The 20,154-nt window shown below is 30.7% G+C and overlaps 1 protein-coding gene across 1 annotated transcript; it reads right to left on the bottom strand.

The window, feature by feature from the left end:
- Positions 1–1,578: 1,578 nt before the first annotated feature.
- LOC134709781 (HHIP-like protein 2) lies at positions 1,579–19,692 on the bottom strand. Its single transcript, XM_063569925.1, has 10 exons — positions 19,122–19,692; positions 14,934–15,019; positions 14,067–14,230; positions 12,421–12,564; positions 10,717–10,843; positions 8,912–9,054; positions 8,310–8,379; positions 5,346–5,413; positions 3,433–3,456; positions 1,579–2,594 (listed from the first exon to the last, which is right to left on the bottom strand). The coding sequence occupies exons 1-10, from the start codon at positions 19,626–19,628 to the stop codon at positions 2,590–2,592; spliced, it is 1,338 nt and encodes a 445-aa protein (XP_063425995.1). The 5' UTR covers positions 19,629–19,692; the 3' UTR covers positions 1,579–2,589.
- Between the last annotated feature and the right edge of the window lie 462 nt (positions 19,693–20,154).

Below are 20,154 nucleotides of genomic sequence, written 5' to 3'. Positions count from 1 at the left end.
TGGATGCTAAAAAAACCCTGATGGTATACGTTTTGTAACGAATTCAAGGTAAGTGATATTAGCAAATTAGATTGATAGTATAATTCTTATAAAATAAAGTCAGTGTACATATATATGTTATAGTGAATTCGTATAATCAGGGATTATGTAGAATCTCTGATTTTTCAGGGATTTTGCATAATTACTAAATCTTTATATATACTAGTATTCCATTGAAACTACCAGTGACTTGGGTTGTTGTCTCTTTGACACATTCCCCATTTCCATTCTAAATTTTAATTATAGACAAAAAAATTAATAGTCCGCTTAAACATACAGAATAGAGAATAAGGAGCAATTTGAATTAAGAATAGACAAAAAAATATCTAAAAGTGAAATAATACAGAAACGAGGGACCCCAAATCAAGACACTCATAGAAGATATCCAAAATAACAACTTATAACAAAGAGATCAGGCATATAGGACTTAAATATCAACATCCAATAGATTTAGTAAAGATGTCATTAACAGTCAGAGAAATACATACCTTTTGCAAATCTATGATGGTATCGACAGATTGTAGAGCCATGGATGTAAATATGAGTATTAAATGATATTACGTTTGATTTTGAAATTCTGATAACACAATCAAAATTGATACCAATAAAAACAATATTCAAAGATCTCAGTACAGTGTTCAATTTATAACCTTTTAGAAGAAGTTTATTTAAAGGATTTGTTTCTACATTTCCGTGCTTTCCCGTCTGAGCCAACCTTGAAAACTATATATTTTAAATATTGAAGAATTTAATAAAGATTTGAAGTTATTTGTGTTACGAAATCACTGAATAAATAATTTACTAATAATACATATATTACGCTCTTTGAAATCTAAAACGTCCCAACAGACACATGCTAAGTGAACAAGTTGGGATATAGAACACTGTAAGATGATGCAAAAGAAACATCACCGACCAAAAAAGGAAAATTAACATTAGGGAACGAGGAATCGTCTCCTATGCCGTAAATTTTAGTCTTAATTCCCCCCTCCCCCATGTAAAACTGAAATATCGATATCTAGGTAAGGATAGTTATTATCTTTTATATTTGATTTGTACAAAGTAAGTTTCTATATGTAAATTTTAGCAATATATTTAGAAAATTCTTGATTCTTTTTAACGAAAAAACGTTAGCATCAAGATAACGGTAAGTGTTGTTGAATTTATCAATTAAATCCAAATTATATAGGTTTTTACTGAATTTGGTCATAGACTGTGATTCATTATAGTACAATGACAAGTCTGACATTAAAAGGGCGCAAATGGTTCCAAATTAATACTTACAACTTGACTAAAAACGTTATTGACGGAACGTACATTATATTATCAAGAAGAAAATGAACACCTTCAGTAAGTTTATCTAGCAAATCTACCTTTCTAATAATAAACATGAGTTGTAGCAAATACAAATGATAATTTGATTGAAATAGGATTGCTTTTTGTTTGATAAGATTGTGTGGAAATGTAATAACAGCATAATCAAAACGATAGTATCATCAAATTCCATTATATTTACAACGATGCGTGAACAAAACAGACATAACACGTAAAATTGTCAAATTATGGGTACATCAGTCATCACTGTATTACAATCTCAAATCATGGGTACATCAGTCATCACTGTATTACAATCTCAAATCATGGGTACATCAGTCATCACTGTATTACAATCTCAAATTATGGGTACATCAGTCATCACTGTATTACAATCTCAAATCATGGGTACATCAGTCATCACTGTATTACAATCTCAAATCATGGGTACATCAGTCATCACTGTATTACAATCTCAAATCATGGGTACATCAGTCATCACTGTATTACAATCACAAATCAAACAAATCAAACAAATAATTTACAAGAAAGTACAAAAACGCATCTATTAAATTAAACAACTATTTTCATTACTTATTTATATATATTTTGTTTTAATCAACCCATTAAGGATTGAAATATATGAATTTAAGTCATGTGACTGTCTGGTAAGGTTCACAACAACTCTAGTGTAAAGTCGCGAGTTTGACGCCAGAATGTAAATGTCACACAGGAAGAGATATAAATGAATTTTGTCGTTCAAAGTATTTTCAAAATTATACTAAAACAATAACATAAAAGCATTACGGAATTAACAGATATGCAGTTTCTGATTTTTTTTCTCTCGTATACCGCTTATTTTCTGGGTAAATTTCTAAAAGGTATGCTTTGAAAAACTTCTTCTTTTCTGCAGATTATCTTTGTTACAAGAATGTAATGCCTGATTTTGGAACTAGTTAAGACAATCAGTACAACAATTAGTTGATAGTTTATTTTGTCATTTCATTAAGATTTAATATTATAGAATATACTCAATCAATAAATATTTATATGAAATATTATCAATAACAAAATAATAAATAAGGTCATGCTAAGCTATATTTTCTTCCTTGTACAAAAAACAAAAGTCAATTTTCTGTGAGCGAAGAAACTATATGTTTTCACATTAAAAGTTTCCTCACTTTATCCAGCAAGTGTGTGTTTAATTTACACATTAGTCAATTACATGTACAACTGTTATTCTGTAAAACAAAAAATATAAAAACATAGAGTAATGTCTAATCAAATGCCTGCATATTATGAATAAATATCTACTTCTTGTGGAGCAGGATGATTTTACCCTTCCAGAACACATGAGGTCTATTCCGTTTTTGTCAGAGTTCGGGTTACTTAGTCTTTTTATTTCTATGTTGTGTTTTGTATAATGTTATTTGACGTTAATCATGTTTCGCTGTTTGCCATGTTATTGTCAGTTTGTTTCTGACATATGAATTTGAATATTCCTTTCTATATCTTTTGTCTCTTTTGTCATGCAATAACAAAGTTAAGACGCTGAGCACGTTTTTCTCTGGTTGAGAGATGACCAACTGGCAATCACTGCTTCCTAATTTTAAAGCAAAAGAAACAATTAAGTAACTTTAATACAAGCGTTATAACCTCAATAAATATAAATATCGGCTATCAAAACATACCATGATAAAAATACACTTTGCAGAAAGCAAATCAAAACATATATATTTGTACTATGATGCATAGACGTCTTGGGGGTCAACCCTAAGCCCACTATTATTCCAATCCATAAATGAGTATCAAAGCGTTTGGCGATCATTTTATAAAAGAAAGAAACGCATAATTTAAATTTTAAAATCACTTTTATCCATATAATTCGTAAATGAATAACAGAACCACTTAACAAACAACGAATTTAAAACTAATAACTTTTATTCAAAAATTATAGTTTTTGTAAAAATCAATCTTAAGTTTTTGAAAGAATATTTTCTGAGTGTTTTCAAATGTGTGCACATTGTTGTCTTGTGCTTATCAAACAAAGATTCAGAGATCATACTAGTATATACTTACTTCCATAGTCATTATAGTAGTATTCTAAAATGTATAAATTAATGATAATTACATGAAACATATTGCAGTAGTTTGCAAATATGTTACAAAATATATGACTGTAGAGGCTATTGCGAACCTGCAGTTAATCTCTTTGATGCATTTGTCTCTTGAATATTATAGTGACCCTTGACTGTTGAGTAAGTGTTTGCGTTTGTCAACTTTTTACTATTTTAGGCGATTGTGTCTAGTTATTCCTTCATTCAAAGCGAATTATCGACAAAAGATCACAATGCAGATACAATTCCATGCTAATTTGAAGACAAGAAGAATTGTGTGTCCGCATCATAGAAATTCGGATGATAATCAGTTTTGTACGTATCAAAAATGAAAATTTTAGTCAAACCCGTGATAAACAATTTGACTGTGATTCTTAAAAGGGATGTCATAAGCGAGATTTGTCAGATTTGTTGTAATAAACTAGGCCAATTGAAGGAATAGAATTGCTTAATTAATATAAAACAGAATGATTTTTTTGCCATTGAAAAGATGATCACGAAAACACCTACTGGTCAAATATTGGATGGGCTACTGCTTAATTTCTAAATAAACCAAATGATTAACAATTTACATCTTTTAGCTGTTTTATATAATTTGCTGTCTAAAGGGTTAATTTCTAATCAGAAAAATACTGTTATATTATAGTACATACAATAATCATCTCATTTTGAGAATTAGAGATACTTTTAAACATCTTTACTAAGGGACACCAATGAATCAAATCGTACATTTTCCTTTCCATAACTTTCTAATACCTCCCTGATCTTATCAAAAGTTCTTTCTTTCAAGCCGTTTAATAACACATTATTCATTCGACCTTTTTTTAGCAGCCAATGACTTTCTTAGAAATAGGAAGATGCGTGAAAACCGATGAGACAACTCTCCATCAAAGTCAAAATTAATAAAAGTAAACCATTATAGGTCAATGTACGGTCTTCAACACGGTACATATGCTCACACCGAACTTGGTTTTGGATTTATGAGTTTGACTGTCCCTTTGGTATCTTTCGTCTCTCATTTAAGCTATAACGGGCCTAAAAAAATACTAGTGTAAAACCATTCAAACGATAAAACCAACGGTCTAATCTTAATATTTTTATACTCTGTCGAATAGAAAGTTTTGTATTACCTCAGGAGCTTATAAAATTTTCGATAGCTACAAAACCGCTTTGTAATCAATCATGATGTAATAGAAACTATTCTCTAGAACATGTCTATGAACGGATGACTTTAGTTGTGTCACATTTTGATTTACGTCCTTTTCTAGTTTTGATGATTTATGTTAAATCGTCTCTTACTTATCAGAACTATTTACTTCTATGTATCTATTCCGAAATAAAACTTTTAAATCTTATGATGTATTATTTTTGCTATGCTTTTATTGATGAATATGTATGAGAAGTCAATGTCAATTTCAATTTTTCAATGACCTGTTAACAAAAGTTTGTCAGTGTCACATTGTTAAGATAGAACAAAAACCTAAAATAAATGTTCAAAAGCGAGACAAAGCATCTGAACTATTGTGTTTTTTGTTTTCACATACTTTTTTGAACGTGTTTATATGCATTTAAAACTTTACCAGGCTTCATACTTATTTCACCATTTAAGTAGAAAGGTTCTTTTTCTGACAATTTTATTATTGTACTACATACATAGTACTAAATAAGATAAAAGTGATGAGTTATTAACGAACCTTACAGGTATATTGAAGAACTATTGAGTGCTAAACAGACATTTCTCTAACGTTTGAAGATTTTTTCTTATTACAGGCTTACACATTTGTTTTATTCATTTCAACATTTATTACTTATATTTCATTTTAAATTGTAACTTCATTGTACTGCTCTCTTCGGAATCTAAGTTAAAGTATTAACCTTCTTGCAGATGTCTCTGTTTCATGTACAGTGATCTCGCTGCTCTGCACCGTCTGGGGTTGCCATTACTGAAAAAAAATTTGTAAGGATTAATTTAGCTATCTGATGATTTGTGCTGTTTAATATTACAGGCCAAGTAAAATGACAAACATACTGAACTCCGAGGAAAACCCAAAACGAGAAGTCCTTAATAAAATGGCAAAATCAAAAGCTCAAACACATCAAACGAATGAATAACAACTGTCATATTCCTAACTTGGTACAAACATTTTCTTTTGTAGAAAATTTGGAATTACACCTGGTTTTATAGCTAGCTTAACCTGCCATTTGTATGACATACGCAAAAATGTCCATTATAATGACATCGATGTGTGAAAAAAACAACAGACATAACAGGTAAAATTGTCAAAAATAGGGGTATAGCAGTCAACAGTGTGTTTTAAAAAGTCTAGAAATGATTATGGTACAAAATGACTATGATTAGATTTAAATCCATAGACTTTTTTAATAATTTATCAAAATGTAGTTTAAATAGTTTCAAAAATAAGATGAAAAGTATGGGTCAGCGGGCTTTTTTTCTTTCACTATATAGTTTTTGCAAAATTGTCAATTATTTTTTTTATAGATTATACATGGACAACCGAACTTGAAGAGTTGAGTGTATGAATTTTGGATCCTCAATGCTCCTCAACTTTGTACTTATTTTGTGTTATAACTATTTTGATATGAGCGTCACTGATGAGTCTTATGTAGACTAAAATATAGAGTTTTAAGATAAAATATGATAAGATACATGTAGCCCTTATAATAAGAAAAAGAAATAATGGGGTCACTGGACTCGTTTACCATATATATACATGGAAATATGTATTGCAACACCAAATTGAAATTCAAATTAAAAAACACTTTTAATTTTTTTGTTAAATAATTTGTTGAAATAGAACTAGTTTAACATTATTTAAATATCACCTGAGTTTAATCAATAAATATCGACTCTATCAGTTCTTATCTGCACATGCAGCTACTGTACTCGTAAACACTAAAACAGCTGTTTTATCCTCATTGTTTTCAACACTTAAAATAACCAAGTTTATAAATTTATGTTATTGACACCTTGTAATTGGTCATCCACAACTCATAACTGCAGCAAGATGGCAGATATCCAGCCTGCGGGAAGCAGGTATGTCGCTGATCTAATTGCACGTATTATTGGTCATCACCATTCCACTATAAGTCGTTTTGAGAATAAAAATCAGGCAAGAAACGATGTTGAAGACCTTCCGAGGTCAAGCAGACCCCCTATAACAACTGCTAGGGAAAATAAAGCATAATGAAGGTTGTTCAGAAGGAAACCCATTGCAAACAATACAATTCTCAAAAGAGACGGCTGAGCCTTTATACAAAAACTGTTCGAGATCGGCTCATCGCTACTGGTTATCTTCTGAAAATACCATTTCGGGGACCTTTCCTACGAATATGCACACAGATGCCCGTATCCAATATTGTGCAGAGCTCGCCAAAGTTGGAAATTAGCGTCGAGGAGGGAGATCCATTGTTTCAATGGAATTCGGTTTATGTTCCTTGGCCTAATCGTAGCCCGAATTTGAACCATATCGAGCATATACGGGACACTATTTGGAGTAAAGTGCATGAAAGGACACCCCAGTTCAAACAAGTCATGAAATAAACAATACCCTTCGTCAAGAATGGAATTGCTAGCTTAGCAACAAATTAGTCGACTTATGGCAGGAATCAGAAGACGTTAAGATGCGGTTATCCGTTTGAATGGAGGCTGCGCACAAAGTACTAATTCTTTGGCGTATAACGATCAACCATGATGTGAACAATCATATAAAGAATAATTTTGAAATGTCTGACATTGCAAAGTTCGACAACAGTTAAAGTTGTAAAATGCATTTTTTTGTCCAAAAAATACTTCATTTTGTTATAAAAATTTGGTTAGATAAAACTTTCATACATTTTTTGTTCGTTTTAAAGCCAATGTTATCATTAACTACTTTTCAATATTATTTTACAAATATTTTATCATATTCCATCCAAAATATGAGACTGATTTTTCAAGTTTAAAAAAATCGAGGTGTTGCAATACTTTTTTCCATGTGCATATTTTAAAATAGGTAAATTCGCAACACATTCTATTAAACGAATTACTTTATCTGAGTTATCTCCCCTTATATCTGAGTTATCTGCTCATGGCAATCGTAGAAAAAAATAATAAAAATAAATTTCTGTTTTTTTTGTAAAAAATAAACCGTAAATACGGTCGTGCTTGTGAAATGAATCAGTGAATTGAGGAAGAAAAAGCACATCTTCATATATACAGAAGGAATTGAAACTAAAGAATATGACTCAGAACGATCTCAGTCGATCCGTTCTATTTATTAAGTATATCTTCTGGAAAATAATAAAGAGAAACGTGAAAAATACAGATAATATTCAAAGTATAACAAGGTATTTAAAAACAAATGATGATTAATTACACTTCTCTCAGTCACTTCAGGTTGAAGTGAAGTTACTAAACTAACAGGCATACTAGTACATATTTGTTCAACATTCTGTTGAAAATAATACATGTCTGGATGACGGTTCCTCAGATTTAAATGAGCTATTTGTTTTTTTTCAGACACACACTTAATTATTATTAAAGCAATATATTCTTGACTTTCGAAACAATTGAAGTTGCGATTGATGTTGCGTGTTTAAGCTGCTTAAAATGTGTAGGCCAAGTATTGGGTATCTTAACCATGTTACAATGTTTATTCTAAAGACTGGAATTTTATGCGTTTTGTGTAATCAGGCTGTTTCCCTAACTTGATATCATTTGATAGGCAATATGCACTGGAATGCTGAAACCTTTCGAAAAAGCAATTGTTTTACTCATTTAGATTATACTTGTAACACATGGGACATATGTACGCATATATTCAACAATATAATTCTTACCTCACAGGATCAACAATTCTATAAAGGTTTCCTCGATTCGTGTCATCTTTTGACACCATGTATACTTCTCCTAAAACAACATTGATTTTAAATTATAAATTTTATTTACATAATGCTATAAAAATGAGAATTTTTTTTGATCTGTTTCGTGTAGTTAGAAATACTACTCTACAGGCATCCCGAGGGTTTTCCTGTAAGTAACGTAGGAGCAGTTATTCTATGTAATTGAATACTTGTCTAACTAATGTTTCACTTGATTATTAAAAATCATCGCAGAAGCAGATAGAAAAATGTGCCAATTCCCGAGCAAATGTTAGTAAGAAGATGTTGTATAAGTGCCACTTTCCAACCAAGTCACAATGTATAAAAAGTGAAGAATTATGGGTGTTAAAGTACGGCCGTCAACACGGACATTGGCTAACACCAAACAGCAAGATATACAGGACCCTAAAATGACCAGTGTAAAACAATTCAAATGCAAATTGAAATTCAAGGGAAAACAGGCAACTCTTTTAAAACATCATCTAATATTATTTCTTTCTTCATGTAAAATGGTTTTTCTTTCGGCATGATGTGAAAAGAGTTAATTATCTGATATGTACCTGATTCATCAATCCCAAAAGATGTAATACTTTGTGCATATGTATTATTAAGAGGTGGAGTACACATGCTTGAATCACAAAGTCGTAATTCACGTCCACTCCATTTCTGTATTCTGGGTTTCTCATAAAGACGGAACAATCGTCTGCAAAATCAGTCATAAATATGTTATGTATCTTTCTAAAAGAAATATGACATCATTTAGTGCATACAAGTTTTTATCTGTTTGTTGTGAACAATATTAATAATAAGTATTCAATGGACAAATCAGATGACTTATCCTGCTTATATTTTTACTGATGAAGGTTCATACAAAAAATATGACTTAAAGCTAAAGCAGATGATCACATTTGCCTTAACATTCTATATAACCGAATCGATATTAGCAAACAGGTATTCTATAATTGTAAAATATGGCGATATGTGAAAAATTCTTTATGTATGATAGATTTTAGAAAATAAAACATTTAAAAACATACAGATAGAACCAAAACGAAATAAATAACCAACACAAAAATATAGCAAAACAAAATTAAGAAACGACCGCCATTAAAAGAACAACGCGAATTTGTGCGGTCCTGGACAGAGAAATCAGATATATATCTTTTGTCCTGATTTAACGATTTTATTGATAATGACTGTCATATAACATGTATAACAGACAAGAATAGATTACCGAAATTCAAATCTCAAATATTTATTTAAAATATGCAAAACAAAATAAATGTCCAAACAGAACAATAGAGATGATTATTTACCGTAACATTTTATAGAGATAAAAGAATGCTGTAAATGCATTGTCGGCCTTCAACACCAAGCGCAACCACTATCAAGCTATACAAATCCCCGATATGACTAATTTTAAACAATTCAAAAAATGTATTTATAGGTTTCATAACGAGTGAGAATTAGATATCGCTTGATATCAACTCGAGTTATTTAATTTCAATATAATAATAAACGAGCCTGTGGCGAGTTTGTTATTACTATTTAAATTAAATAAAGAGAGTTGATATCAAACGATATCTAATTCTCCCGAGTTGTGAAACCTATTTCTCTTATGGTAAACATGATTTTTGTGCTTAATAAAAAAAATCCGCGAAACGTCGACCCAGTCGCTTGAACATAACTGCATTGTGACGTCATATGTCCTGTTCGTCGTCAATCTTCAACATAAGACTTTTTTAAACATTTTGTACGCTTCAGAATGTAATAATATTTGAATAAGAATATATAATAAGGTGAAAAGTGTGCGTATTTTCTATATTATTGAAGAAATCGCTTATCTCCGTTGCAATGGAGGAAATGTACATCATTGTGACCTTTAACTGACCTAAAGAATAGCCAATGAAAATGCCGCAATATCGTTTCAGGAGGTTTCGTTGGCCAATCAAATTAACGCATTTTTCGTATCACTTTTTCGTATCACACTCCGGACAGTGTGATACGAGAATTATCTATTCATGCGAGAAATAGATAACAGGCCCCAACCATAAGAGAATCATTCTTTCCCATGGCACATATGCATGTATAAACAACTGTGACAGGGGTATTGCAAAATAAGTCACGACTTAAAATATATACCGGAATTTGATTGTAATTGACGAGACAACTAGATTAACAAACTATCTTATTTTTTGTAAGAAGAAAAAAAATATATATAACCTTTTGGAAACATAAATGAGAAAACATGACCTGGTCATATTATATAATCTATTAACTTTAACTATGCTATATAATAAATGGAATTTTAATGAACTATTACATTTAATACTGGAAACCAGGTGAGTGTATTAACAAGACTCACCCATTGAGGTCACCGAATATATAAAAATCACTTAGTCTTGGGTTTAGACATCCGCTATAAAACTGTCCACCAATAACTGCAATTCCGATGTCATGCGAGTAAGCAAATACAGGTTTCACTTCCGGTCCTAAATCAGAAACTTATTAAATTTAACCATATTCGATGCTTATAAACAAAATAACAAATGAATCAAAAACCAATTAAAAAATGAATGTTAATGTGCCATGTAAACAAAATTAGAAGAAAATACCATTTATGACTCAAACTCTGTATTTTTGTTATAACAGAATCCTGGAGTTTTCGAAACGTAATAGAATTTGAATTTTACAGAGTCCAGATAATGCACCTTATAAGATTTGTTCAAACAATATAACACTAAGAACTTAGCAATACAAATATATATTGCAATTTCATTTATAAAATTTTAGATAGAAAGTATCACAAGAAACGTGGTCAACACTTTTGCAGCGACATGAATTATCACTAAATACACTATTTATAAAATGTTGAATTATTCGAAACACAAATATTTTTTTCTTCCAACGAGCATATACAGTCTTTTACTTTAACCTATAATTGTTTACTTTTTAAATTGTTATTTGGATGGAGAGTTGTCTCATTGGCACTCACATTACATCTTCCTATATCTATTTACAGTTTTGCGGGACTTCGAAATGTTAGTTATTGATGCTCTTTAACTTTGTTGATGTTATGGTCTCTCAACTACTTTGATTCGAATTCTAATATTGGGTCTCTAAAAGACAAACTCGGCGTCTGGCGTACCAAATTATAAACTTTATATTATGAATATTTTTTTCTTTCTTTCAATCAAGTATTTTAAAAAGTATTGAGCTTCTTGAATTACGATAAACAAACACAATACACGCATCACTTATGCAGTGATTGAAATGTTTAAGCCGAATGGACGTTTCTTCTACATAAAACTCCTCAGTGATATTCGAAAAAACAAACAAACTGCCAAATAGAGTACTCATTTAAAGAGCATTTAAGACACAAAATTCAAGAAGGTGTCGCCAAATTAAGTCAATCTAATCGGTTTTGTGTGTAGATCCTCCTTAATGATTTTGAATAATCGTAATTTCAAAGCTACTTTATAATGTTGACCATATAAATGATTATTCACGTCACCACAAAAAAACTGACAATTTGGCTGGTGATACCCTTACATACGAAGTCACCATCAGCAGCGGCATTAACAAGTTGGTTCAAAATTAGCCTTTAATATATAGGGAGTTTGAAACAATTTATAGGAATTTATGTTTATTATTCTACATAAGAAAATTCCTGTACCAAATCAGGAATATGACAGTTGTTGTCCATCTATTTGATGTGTTTGAACTTCTGATTTAGCCATTTAGTTAGGGACTTTTCGTTTTGTATTGTCTTCGGAGTTCAGTATTATTTGTGATTTTACTTTATACATTAAGACCAGGTTTGTCGAAATTATTAGAGTCATCTAAGATACATTCATCACATGTTCCAATAGTCAAGTGCATTGACATGTGTGATTGTATAAACAAAACACACAGTTAAATTGTCACTGTTATGAGTTAACAGATTAAGTTTATATAGGAATAATTTGTGATAATTTGATTAATTTCAAACCTTTTTTTTTTTTTTTTTGAAAAAATGTATTTAATATTGGAGATAAAGAGACTTCAAATACATAATTAAACAACTGACCAGTTTTCCCACACGTTATATTATCATAACAATCAAATCCTTCACGACCTTTCCATCCGTAGTTAGCTCCCTTCTTTATTACATCAATTTCTTCGAACTTATTTTGTCCAACATCACCACATAGTATTCTTCCGTGGTATCTTCCTTGAAAAATAGATATATTTCAAGTACGAGACTAAAACTGTGGAAATCGTATGAATGACAAAAAAAGTATGATATTATCATTATGTTTATTCTCATATATACAAAAAAAAAGAGTGAAATTTTTTCAATTGTTACTACAATTATATAATTACTTGCTTTATTTGAAAGGTGTCATGTTTACTCTGTCATCGTTATAGAGCTTCCTTTTTTAACAATGTAAAGTAGAAAAAAGGGTGAAAGAAATAGTCATGTCTATAATTTGTTTGGGGATTATTAGTTATATTCTATTGTTTACAAATTTATGTATAAAAAATCCGATGTGGTATGATTGTCAATGGGACAACACACCATCAGAGAACAAATGACACAGAAATGTACAACTATAGATCACCGTACGGCCTTCAACAATGACCAAAGCCAATACCGCATAGTCAGCTATAAAAGACACCGAAAAGTAAAACAATGCAAACGAGAAAACTAACGACCTAATTTATGTACAAGAAAAACCTAGACATATAACATATAAACAATGGGCAACCACTGATTTACAGGTTTTTGACTTAATTGCATGGTTATATGAATTTACCTTAAGAAGAATCGCCCGAAGCCGAATATTTTGAAGACCAGGATTTATAAAACCGAAACAGTTGACAAGCTAAATAATAAAAAAATTACATTAAATAATAGCTCAATCTTTCTTTAGTAGGCACACCTTGCCTGAGGTAGCCGAATCCTTAGTTTCTTTATAATTTCAAATTAAGAAAGGTGTGTTATCAATCATGTCAGTACCGAAGTACTGACTTCTGAGCCGATGATACCCTCGGCGACTTGTAGTCAACCAGCAGAGTTTTTGCACCAGTACTGTAAAACCAACAAGTATAAATTGCATGCGTCAGAAGCGCTTTCTGGGTTTACCTTCATAAGGATCGATCAAAGCCAAATATGTTAAAGCCAATGATGTATAACTGTTGAAGAGCTATATAACCAAAAAATTATCCCAAAATAACAGCAAAATCCATCTTATACCAACTTTACCTTAAGTTGAAACCTTAGTTTCTGTATAATTTGAAATTTATAAACAGGCAAATTTACAAAGATTTGCTATTAATCATGAGCTACTGAGCTGATGATATCCTCGGGGACAGATAGTCCATCAGAAGCGATTTTTCTTTCAAGTTGGTTGTTTTTGAATAATGGTTTTCTAAATAGAAATTAAACATGTAATTTTTGTAATATTGTTTAAAAAGAGGCATGGGGCTATTTCTTTAGTATCTAGCTAATATTGTTTCCTTATGCATTTTTATATTAAGAAAAACATTCAACACTTAAGATAATACTTTTTTTAAAACAATGAATCTGAAAATCAAATATATTGATCATCAAACACGTATTTACGTCAGCTAACGATAAATGAGTTTCATTGAGAAGTAGTGTTTAGGTATATACAACGCTGATAGTTCTTTTCTTCTAAATTCTACAATTAAACATAACATAACCTTCACCTGATTCCTTTCCACATCTCCAAATATTTCTGACACCGTAAGCATATATTTCTGGTCTGAAGTTTCGTTTATTTATGAAGGGGTTATCTGGCGGTATGGCATAACCCTTCCTGTTGCCAATCGTGTCGATGTCTATTCTTAGAACTTTCCCCAGTAATGATAGCCTGTAAAGTTTTGATACATACTTAAGGTTGGAAAAAATGACTCTTTACAATTAAAGGAACAGAAATGTCAAAAATACCTTCTTACTAATCATGTCTCATATTAATCTAAATACCTTCTCCAAAGTAACAAGGGAATCCTGAGTTATATTAATAATTAAAGAATATGACCTGACGTGAATCAACGAACCGTACAAGTGAGGTCAAGGCTAAAACAATATCTTTTGTGCAAACCTGTATTACTAATTATGATTCTACAGACTTAAAAATATTTGACCTTATAATAGATGTCTCATAAAATGCACACATGAAATCTATCAATACTGAACGCTATGTATATAATTATCGAAGGAATCTATTGATTGTTTCGTTAAAAGTTGTTGATGGGAGACATGATAAAACAAATTTAACTGCATCTTAATTGAACGAGTAAAGAGTAGCCTATGTTGATGTATTTTATGAATTGTTTATGTTTTTTGTTTATAATATATGAATGTGCAATATATTAATTGTATAATCTTCAAGTTGGAAGAAGAATTACTATTTTAACATATAAAAAAGATGTCACATCTGTCATCCTAGATGCATGTCTATTGTCTACTCTAATGTACTAGCAAATTAACTTATATCAACGTAGAATTTAAAACTGTTATATAAACATGATATGAAGTTTCCCATTGTTAAAATAATTATCAATGTGACGTACGTGTTTTGTGCATTTCCTTCTGGATCACCCGCGGAACCTCCATCACCAAGAAATACATAAAGATATCCATCGTCTCCGAATATAATCTAAATAAATATATAAAGAAAACCATAGTCCCTTAATATAGTGTTACTAAATATATAAAGATAACCACAATCCCTTAATATAATCTAAATAAATATATCAAGAAAACCATAATCCCTTAATATAATCGAACTAAATATATAAAGATAACCATAATCCCTTAATATAATCTAAATAAATATATAAAGAAAACTATAATCCCTTAATATAATCGAACTAAATATATAAAGATAACCATAATCCCTTAATATAATCTAACTAAATATATAAATATAACCGTCCGCATATAATCTTAATAAATATATAAGTGTAACCGTCGTTTCCAAAAGTAATCTAAATAGATATATACATATAATTGCATGAAAGACTTCAACTGAAAAAAGTTGTCTCTATTTTATATGGTTAATCCATTATGAATTGTTAAGTTATTAGTGAATGTTCGAATCTCGAAAATCGAAAAGGAAAAATCCTTGGAAAATGTCTATTCAAATTCATTAGTGAGTTTCAAATGTTCGCGTAATAAATCGATTGCAAAAAAATCCTAAACAAATCCGGGTTACAAACTAAAACCGAGGGAAACACATCAACTATAAGAAGAAAACAAAGGAAAAACAGGAACACCGAAGTGCAACAAAACAATTGCCAACACACATATAAACGATATATTTGATAACAACTGCAATATTCCTGACTTGGACAGGACACTTTAAGATGAAATAGTGGATTTAACCTGGTTAAATGGCATGCCATCCCTTCCGCTTGATGACAATGTTAAAAAAATAACGCTACGTGATAGAAATGCAAGACAAAAACACGCAAGAACATACATAATAGAGAAACGTATTATCATTTTTTTATTAGGTAAATACATAATTACCTCAGATTAAATATTATGGTACCATCGATGTAAAGTTATTACAAATTGACCGCAATGTCTCGAAATTCGAAAGAATTTCCGAAAAAATCGAAACCTTATTATAAAAATTCAAATCGGATGTAATGTTTTATATATGTAACTTATTTTCTAAGCTTATTAAACATCCTCGGTTGTATGACAGTTATTGATAACAACTGTCATATTTTTTATTTAGTACATACAAATTGAATAAGACGCTGACAAGCTTTTTTAAACCTTTCAATAAATTATTTTCTTTTGATTCCGGAGATGCCATGGTACATTAACTTAACTACGCCAAACATATATGACCATAAATAATGAAACAGGACACTACATAGAATGAATGACAACACAAAACATCCTTATATTGTACATCAGTTTGTACCATAAAAATTTATGACTTTTCTAGCCAGCTTGTCACTTTTAACATAACATTTATGTAACATAACAGGTCAAATGAATATGACGTTAACTATTTGCAAGATTCAGTAGACCATTATATCCTAATTAAAAACCGCAAATTAAAAAAAGATGCATATATTTTTTTCTATAACTGAATGGATAATTTTCATTATAAAACTTATGTACAGATAATTTCAGTTGAAGAAAATCCTTCAATTTGTTGACTTTAAGAAGAATTTTACTTTTATTAATTGCTTGCTTCCAGGAAGCAATTCGCCGAAAATTATTCTGTATGCAAGTGACCTTAGCGTGACCCCTCTCTAAAAAATCCGGTGATCGCAATACGCATGGATCTGTCATTGAAATAAATTATTTTTTGATTGTACATGTTACACACGTGCTCAATATCCATGTTTTTTGTTGATTGTTTACTGTAAGGTGACAATCGATAACCAACAGCTTTAAAACACGGCAATTTTTCAGCAACCATATTTGGTAAATCATAACGGGGACAAATAATATTGACGATTATACGATATTTTTGTAATTTTTTTTTTATAAAATCGTGCACAGAAGACTAAGTTTATGATATATACATGCATTAGTTGAGGAATTCGATTAACATTATTTTTCACCTGTCACTCGTTTCATATGACTTTAATAGTTATGTAAACTCATATCACCATGAATGATTTAAAAATTAGATAGCTGCATATGTTACAAAGGAAATATAAACATGAAATAGAATATGCAATGAACGTGATAATTAAAAATAATCTCTATTCTTCAGAATGATGCGGATCAGAACTAAAGTATGTTGAGACGCATGCGATCTAATATAAATTATAACTGCTGAACAAAGATGGCGTACAAAATATTATGCATTTGTTAATATACTTATATTCATTTTCATAAATAAATAAAACAAACAATAAAATTTGAGACACACAACAAATCATCTTGATTCTAAATAAATATGAGAATTCGAGTCAAATCATTTAACATGACTTTGACAGATAGTGCCCCTCAAAATACGTTACAGGTTTAATTTAAAAATACAAATACAGATGTGATATCCCTGTAAATTCTGCATTTTTCACCATCATTGGATCCTTTGGTCTTTGAACATGACCTATCAAATAAGATTTATCACAGGGTTTGTTCTTACACGAGTAACACAAAGAGCTTCAGATATAAAGTATTTATTTTGATTCATTCCAGGAGTTTGACGAACAATGAACGAAACACAAAAAAAGAAGTAGATACACTTAGCGAGTGGGTTATGACTACATTGAGAAAGTTGAGACTCATTGGTACAAAAGGATTTAGGCGGGCTATATACACACGTGAAAAATCAAGCTTCAAAGACCCAATATATGCAATTTACTAACTCCATGACAAATAATGTATTATTATTTCTGCAGACAGATATCCAAATAATATTGTTTTGCTTGATAACGGAATTAGTTTACTCGAAAATCCAACATATTCTTCACACATGCAAACAAAGCAATTCAGAGCCATCACAGATAGGTTTTCTGATCCTTTGATTTCAACCAAAGATAAATAACTGGATTTTTGTTCATTCTTCCTGATATAATAATTTGATAAGTGCAATTGCTGGGTCCACTAAACTAAATTTAAACCTCTTCCCGAATATGTAACATCAATCTTTCAATATAATCAACGAATCAAAACCTGGCTTCAAAATTACTGTGGTTATACCTAGGTGGTGTGATTTATATGTGGATACTAAAAAGGTCAAATTTTTGTTATTTCAGTTTTCTTTTGCTACAGATTTTACAAACGTTTCTCAAGCAAAAATGAATAGAAGATGGCTGAATATCACTTTCAGTTATATATGAGGTCGTTCAACTCAATGATTTAAAAAATGGTAACTATGTTGACTGCATGTATCATAATAAGGGATACCAAAAATTTGTATAGTCTGCTTAACACCTTGAAATTGACAATGACATTCAGATGAGAACTTATCTATATCAGAAAAGACGTGTTTTTGAAATATTTGTGTCAAAGATGACAACGGATTTATTCAACTTGTTGTTACCGAAATCCCATCATCTTTTCTCAGGATTATATTACTTGTTATCCATTCGTGTGATGTGTTTGAGCTTTTCATTTTGCATTTTGATTTTAGAAAAGTTATGTTTTCCTTGGAGTTCGTAATTTTTGTTCTTTTGTTTACGTTTTCTGTATCTCTTCATCATGATTACCAATTTTAAACTGGTTTCTTCAGCAATTGTTTACTTAATCAAAATAAGCTATTGTATTCATGCGTAAAAGATGTGCACATAAAATAAAAGCTATGACTTTTTTGACGATGTGTAAATAAACAGTGGTTTCATTAATTAAAGTATTTATGGTACATTATGAAAATTATCGATTATCTCCATTTTTGACCATGATATCGCTGACTGATGCTTGTTAAGATACCTATTTTTGTTTAACTTATTTAATGGCTTCTGATTCCTTCCTTTTTCGACTGAGGTTGTTAATCAATATTGGTTCCATTTGTTTTTTTTAGGTAAGTATATTCATCATAGATATCAGGATTGGAATTGTGTTACTCAGTGATTTATGCCATTATTTAGTGTCTTGTTTTTTGTGTTTCTTTTTACTAATAATCTACGGTGCCTTCATTTGACATGCAGTTTTGATAAGTCTTTTGCTGTTATGTTCTTTTGTTCGCTCAATTGAACACGAGACTACTCGTTATTCAATGATGATTATGTATTTTTCATTCTAACATATAATAGTTAGATGACGTTAAAAGATTGACATACCTCTCCTCCGTTGTGATTATCGAATGGTTGTTGTACTTCCAGGATTAATCTTCCTGATGACGTATCAGCAATATCTGGATTCCGTCGAGATGCACGGTATTCGTATAAACGAGTAACGTGGTCGTCTGTTGACTTCTGAGGTTTAACTCTACTGGAAAAGTAAACAAAGAAACGACGATTTTTCCAAAAATTAGGATGAAAGGCTAATCCAAGTAGGCCTCTTTCGCCTCCGGTCATAACTTGATCTGCTATATTTAAGAATGGTGTTTTAAACTTAACATCATTATGATCGAAAATGTGTACAACACCCTTTTGCTCGCCAACAAATAAACGTTCTGTTCCATCACCGGCATTCTGAATGATGAGGGGATCCTCAAGGTCAGAAGACAATTCTTCCATGCAAATACATACCAACGTTTTCTTTAACACTTGACTTTGAGCAAGAATGCCTAGCTTGATAACAAATCCTAACAAGAAAACTGACTTCATGATTAACAGTTTCAACATGACCGTAGTAGTATCTCACTGCACTAACTACAAGGCACGTAGAAGTATAGTACAACAGCTAGGGGCAATATATTTATCATAAAGGATTTGCATTTTACAATTAATATCTATCTTCCTTTGATATAATTCCCTAAAAACATAATACATCGTAAAGAATTATTTTGAACAAGATATTGGTGCTCGAGTCTTCATAAAAACTTTTAACGCTCTGGAATGTTGGACTCTTATAAATAAGTCAGATTAAAATAATAGGGTTAAATATGTAACATAATAAACATATATCCTATGTTCCGGTATTCTTTATTGTCATTTTGGATGTACTAGTGCGGCGTTGTAATTTATGGTGGGTATGTAACTGTTGTTACTTCTTCAAATAGGAGAGCTTTACACGGTAGACACTGAAATTTATCATATAAAGACCACAGTAGTATACTGGTGTTTAAGGGCATACGATACAGTTTTGATCCTGTATTTACAAGTTCGTGAAAATTTGCATATAGGCTATTTTTTACCGGATTAAATCAAA

The sequence above is a fragment of the Mytilus trossulus genome, chromosome 3, assembly GCF_036588685.1.
Source record: "Mytilus trossulus isolate FHL-02 chromosome 3, PNRI_Mtr1.1.1.hap1, whole genome shotgun sequence".
Lineage (NCBI taxonomy): Eukaryota > Metazoa > Mollusca > Bivalvia > Mytilida > Mytilidae > Mytilus > Mytilus trossulus.
The sequence above is the reverse complement of the archived record's forward strand: the minus strand, read 5'-3'. Positions and strand labels throughout refer to the sequence as shown.

What these genes read in the sequence shown, in the direction of transcription:
- LOC134709781 (XM_063569925.1), bottom strand. Translation starts at nt 19,628, where the DNA reads ATGTTGAAACTGTTAATCATGAAGTCAGTTTTCTTGTTAGGATTTGTT. An exon ending in ATAATCACAACGGAGGAGAG is followed by an intron (nt 15,020 to 19,121) that starts GTATGTCAATCT and finishes ATATTTATTTAG; the next exon opens with ATTATATTCGGAGACGATGG. An exon ending in ATATTCGGTGACCTCAATGG is followed by an intron (nt 9,055 to 10,716) that starts GTGAGTCTTGTT and finishes CTGATTTTGCAG; the next exon opens with ACGATTGTTCCGTCTTTATG.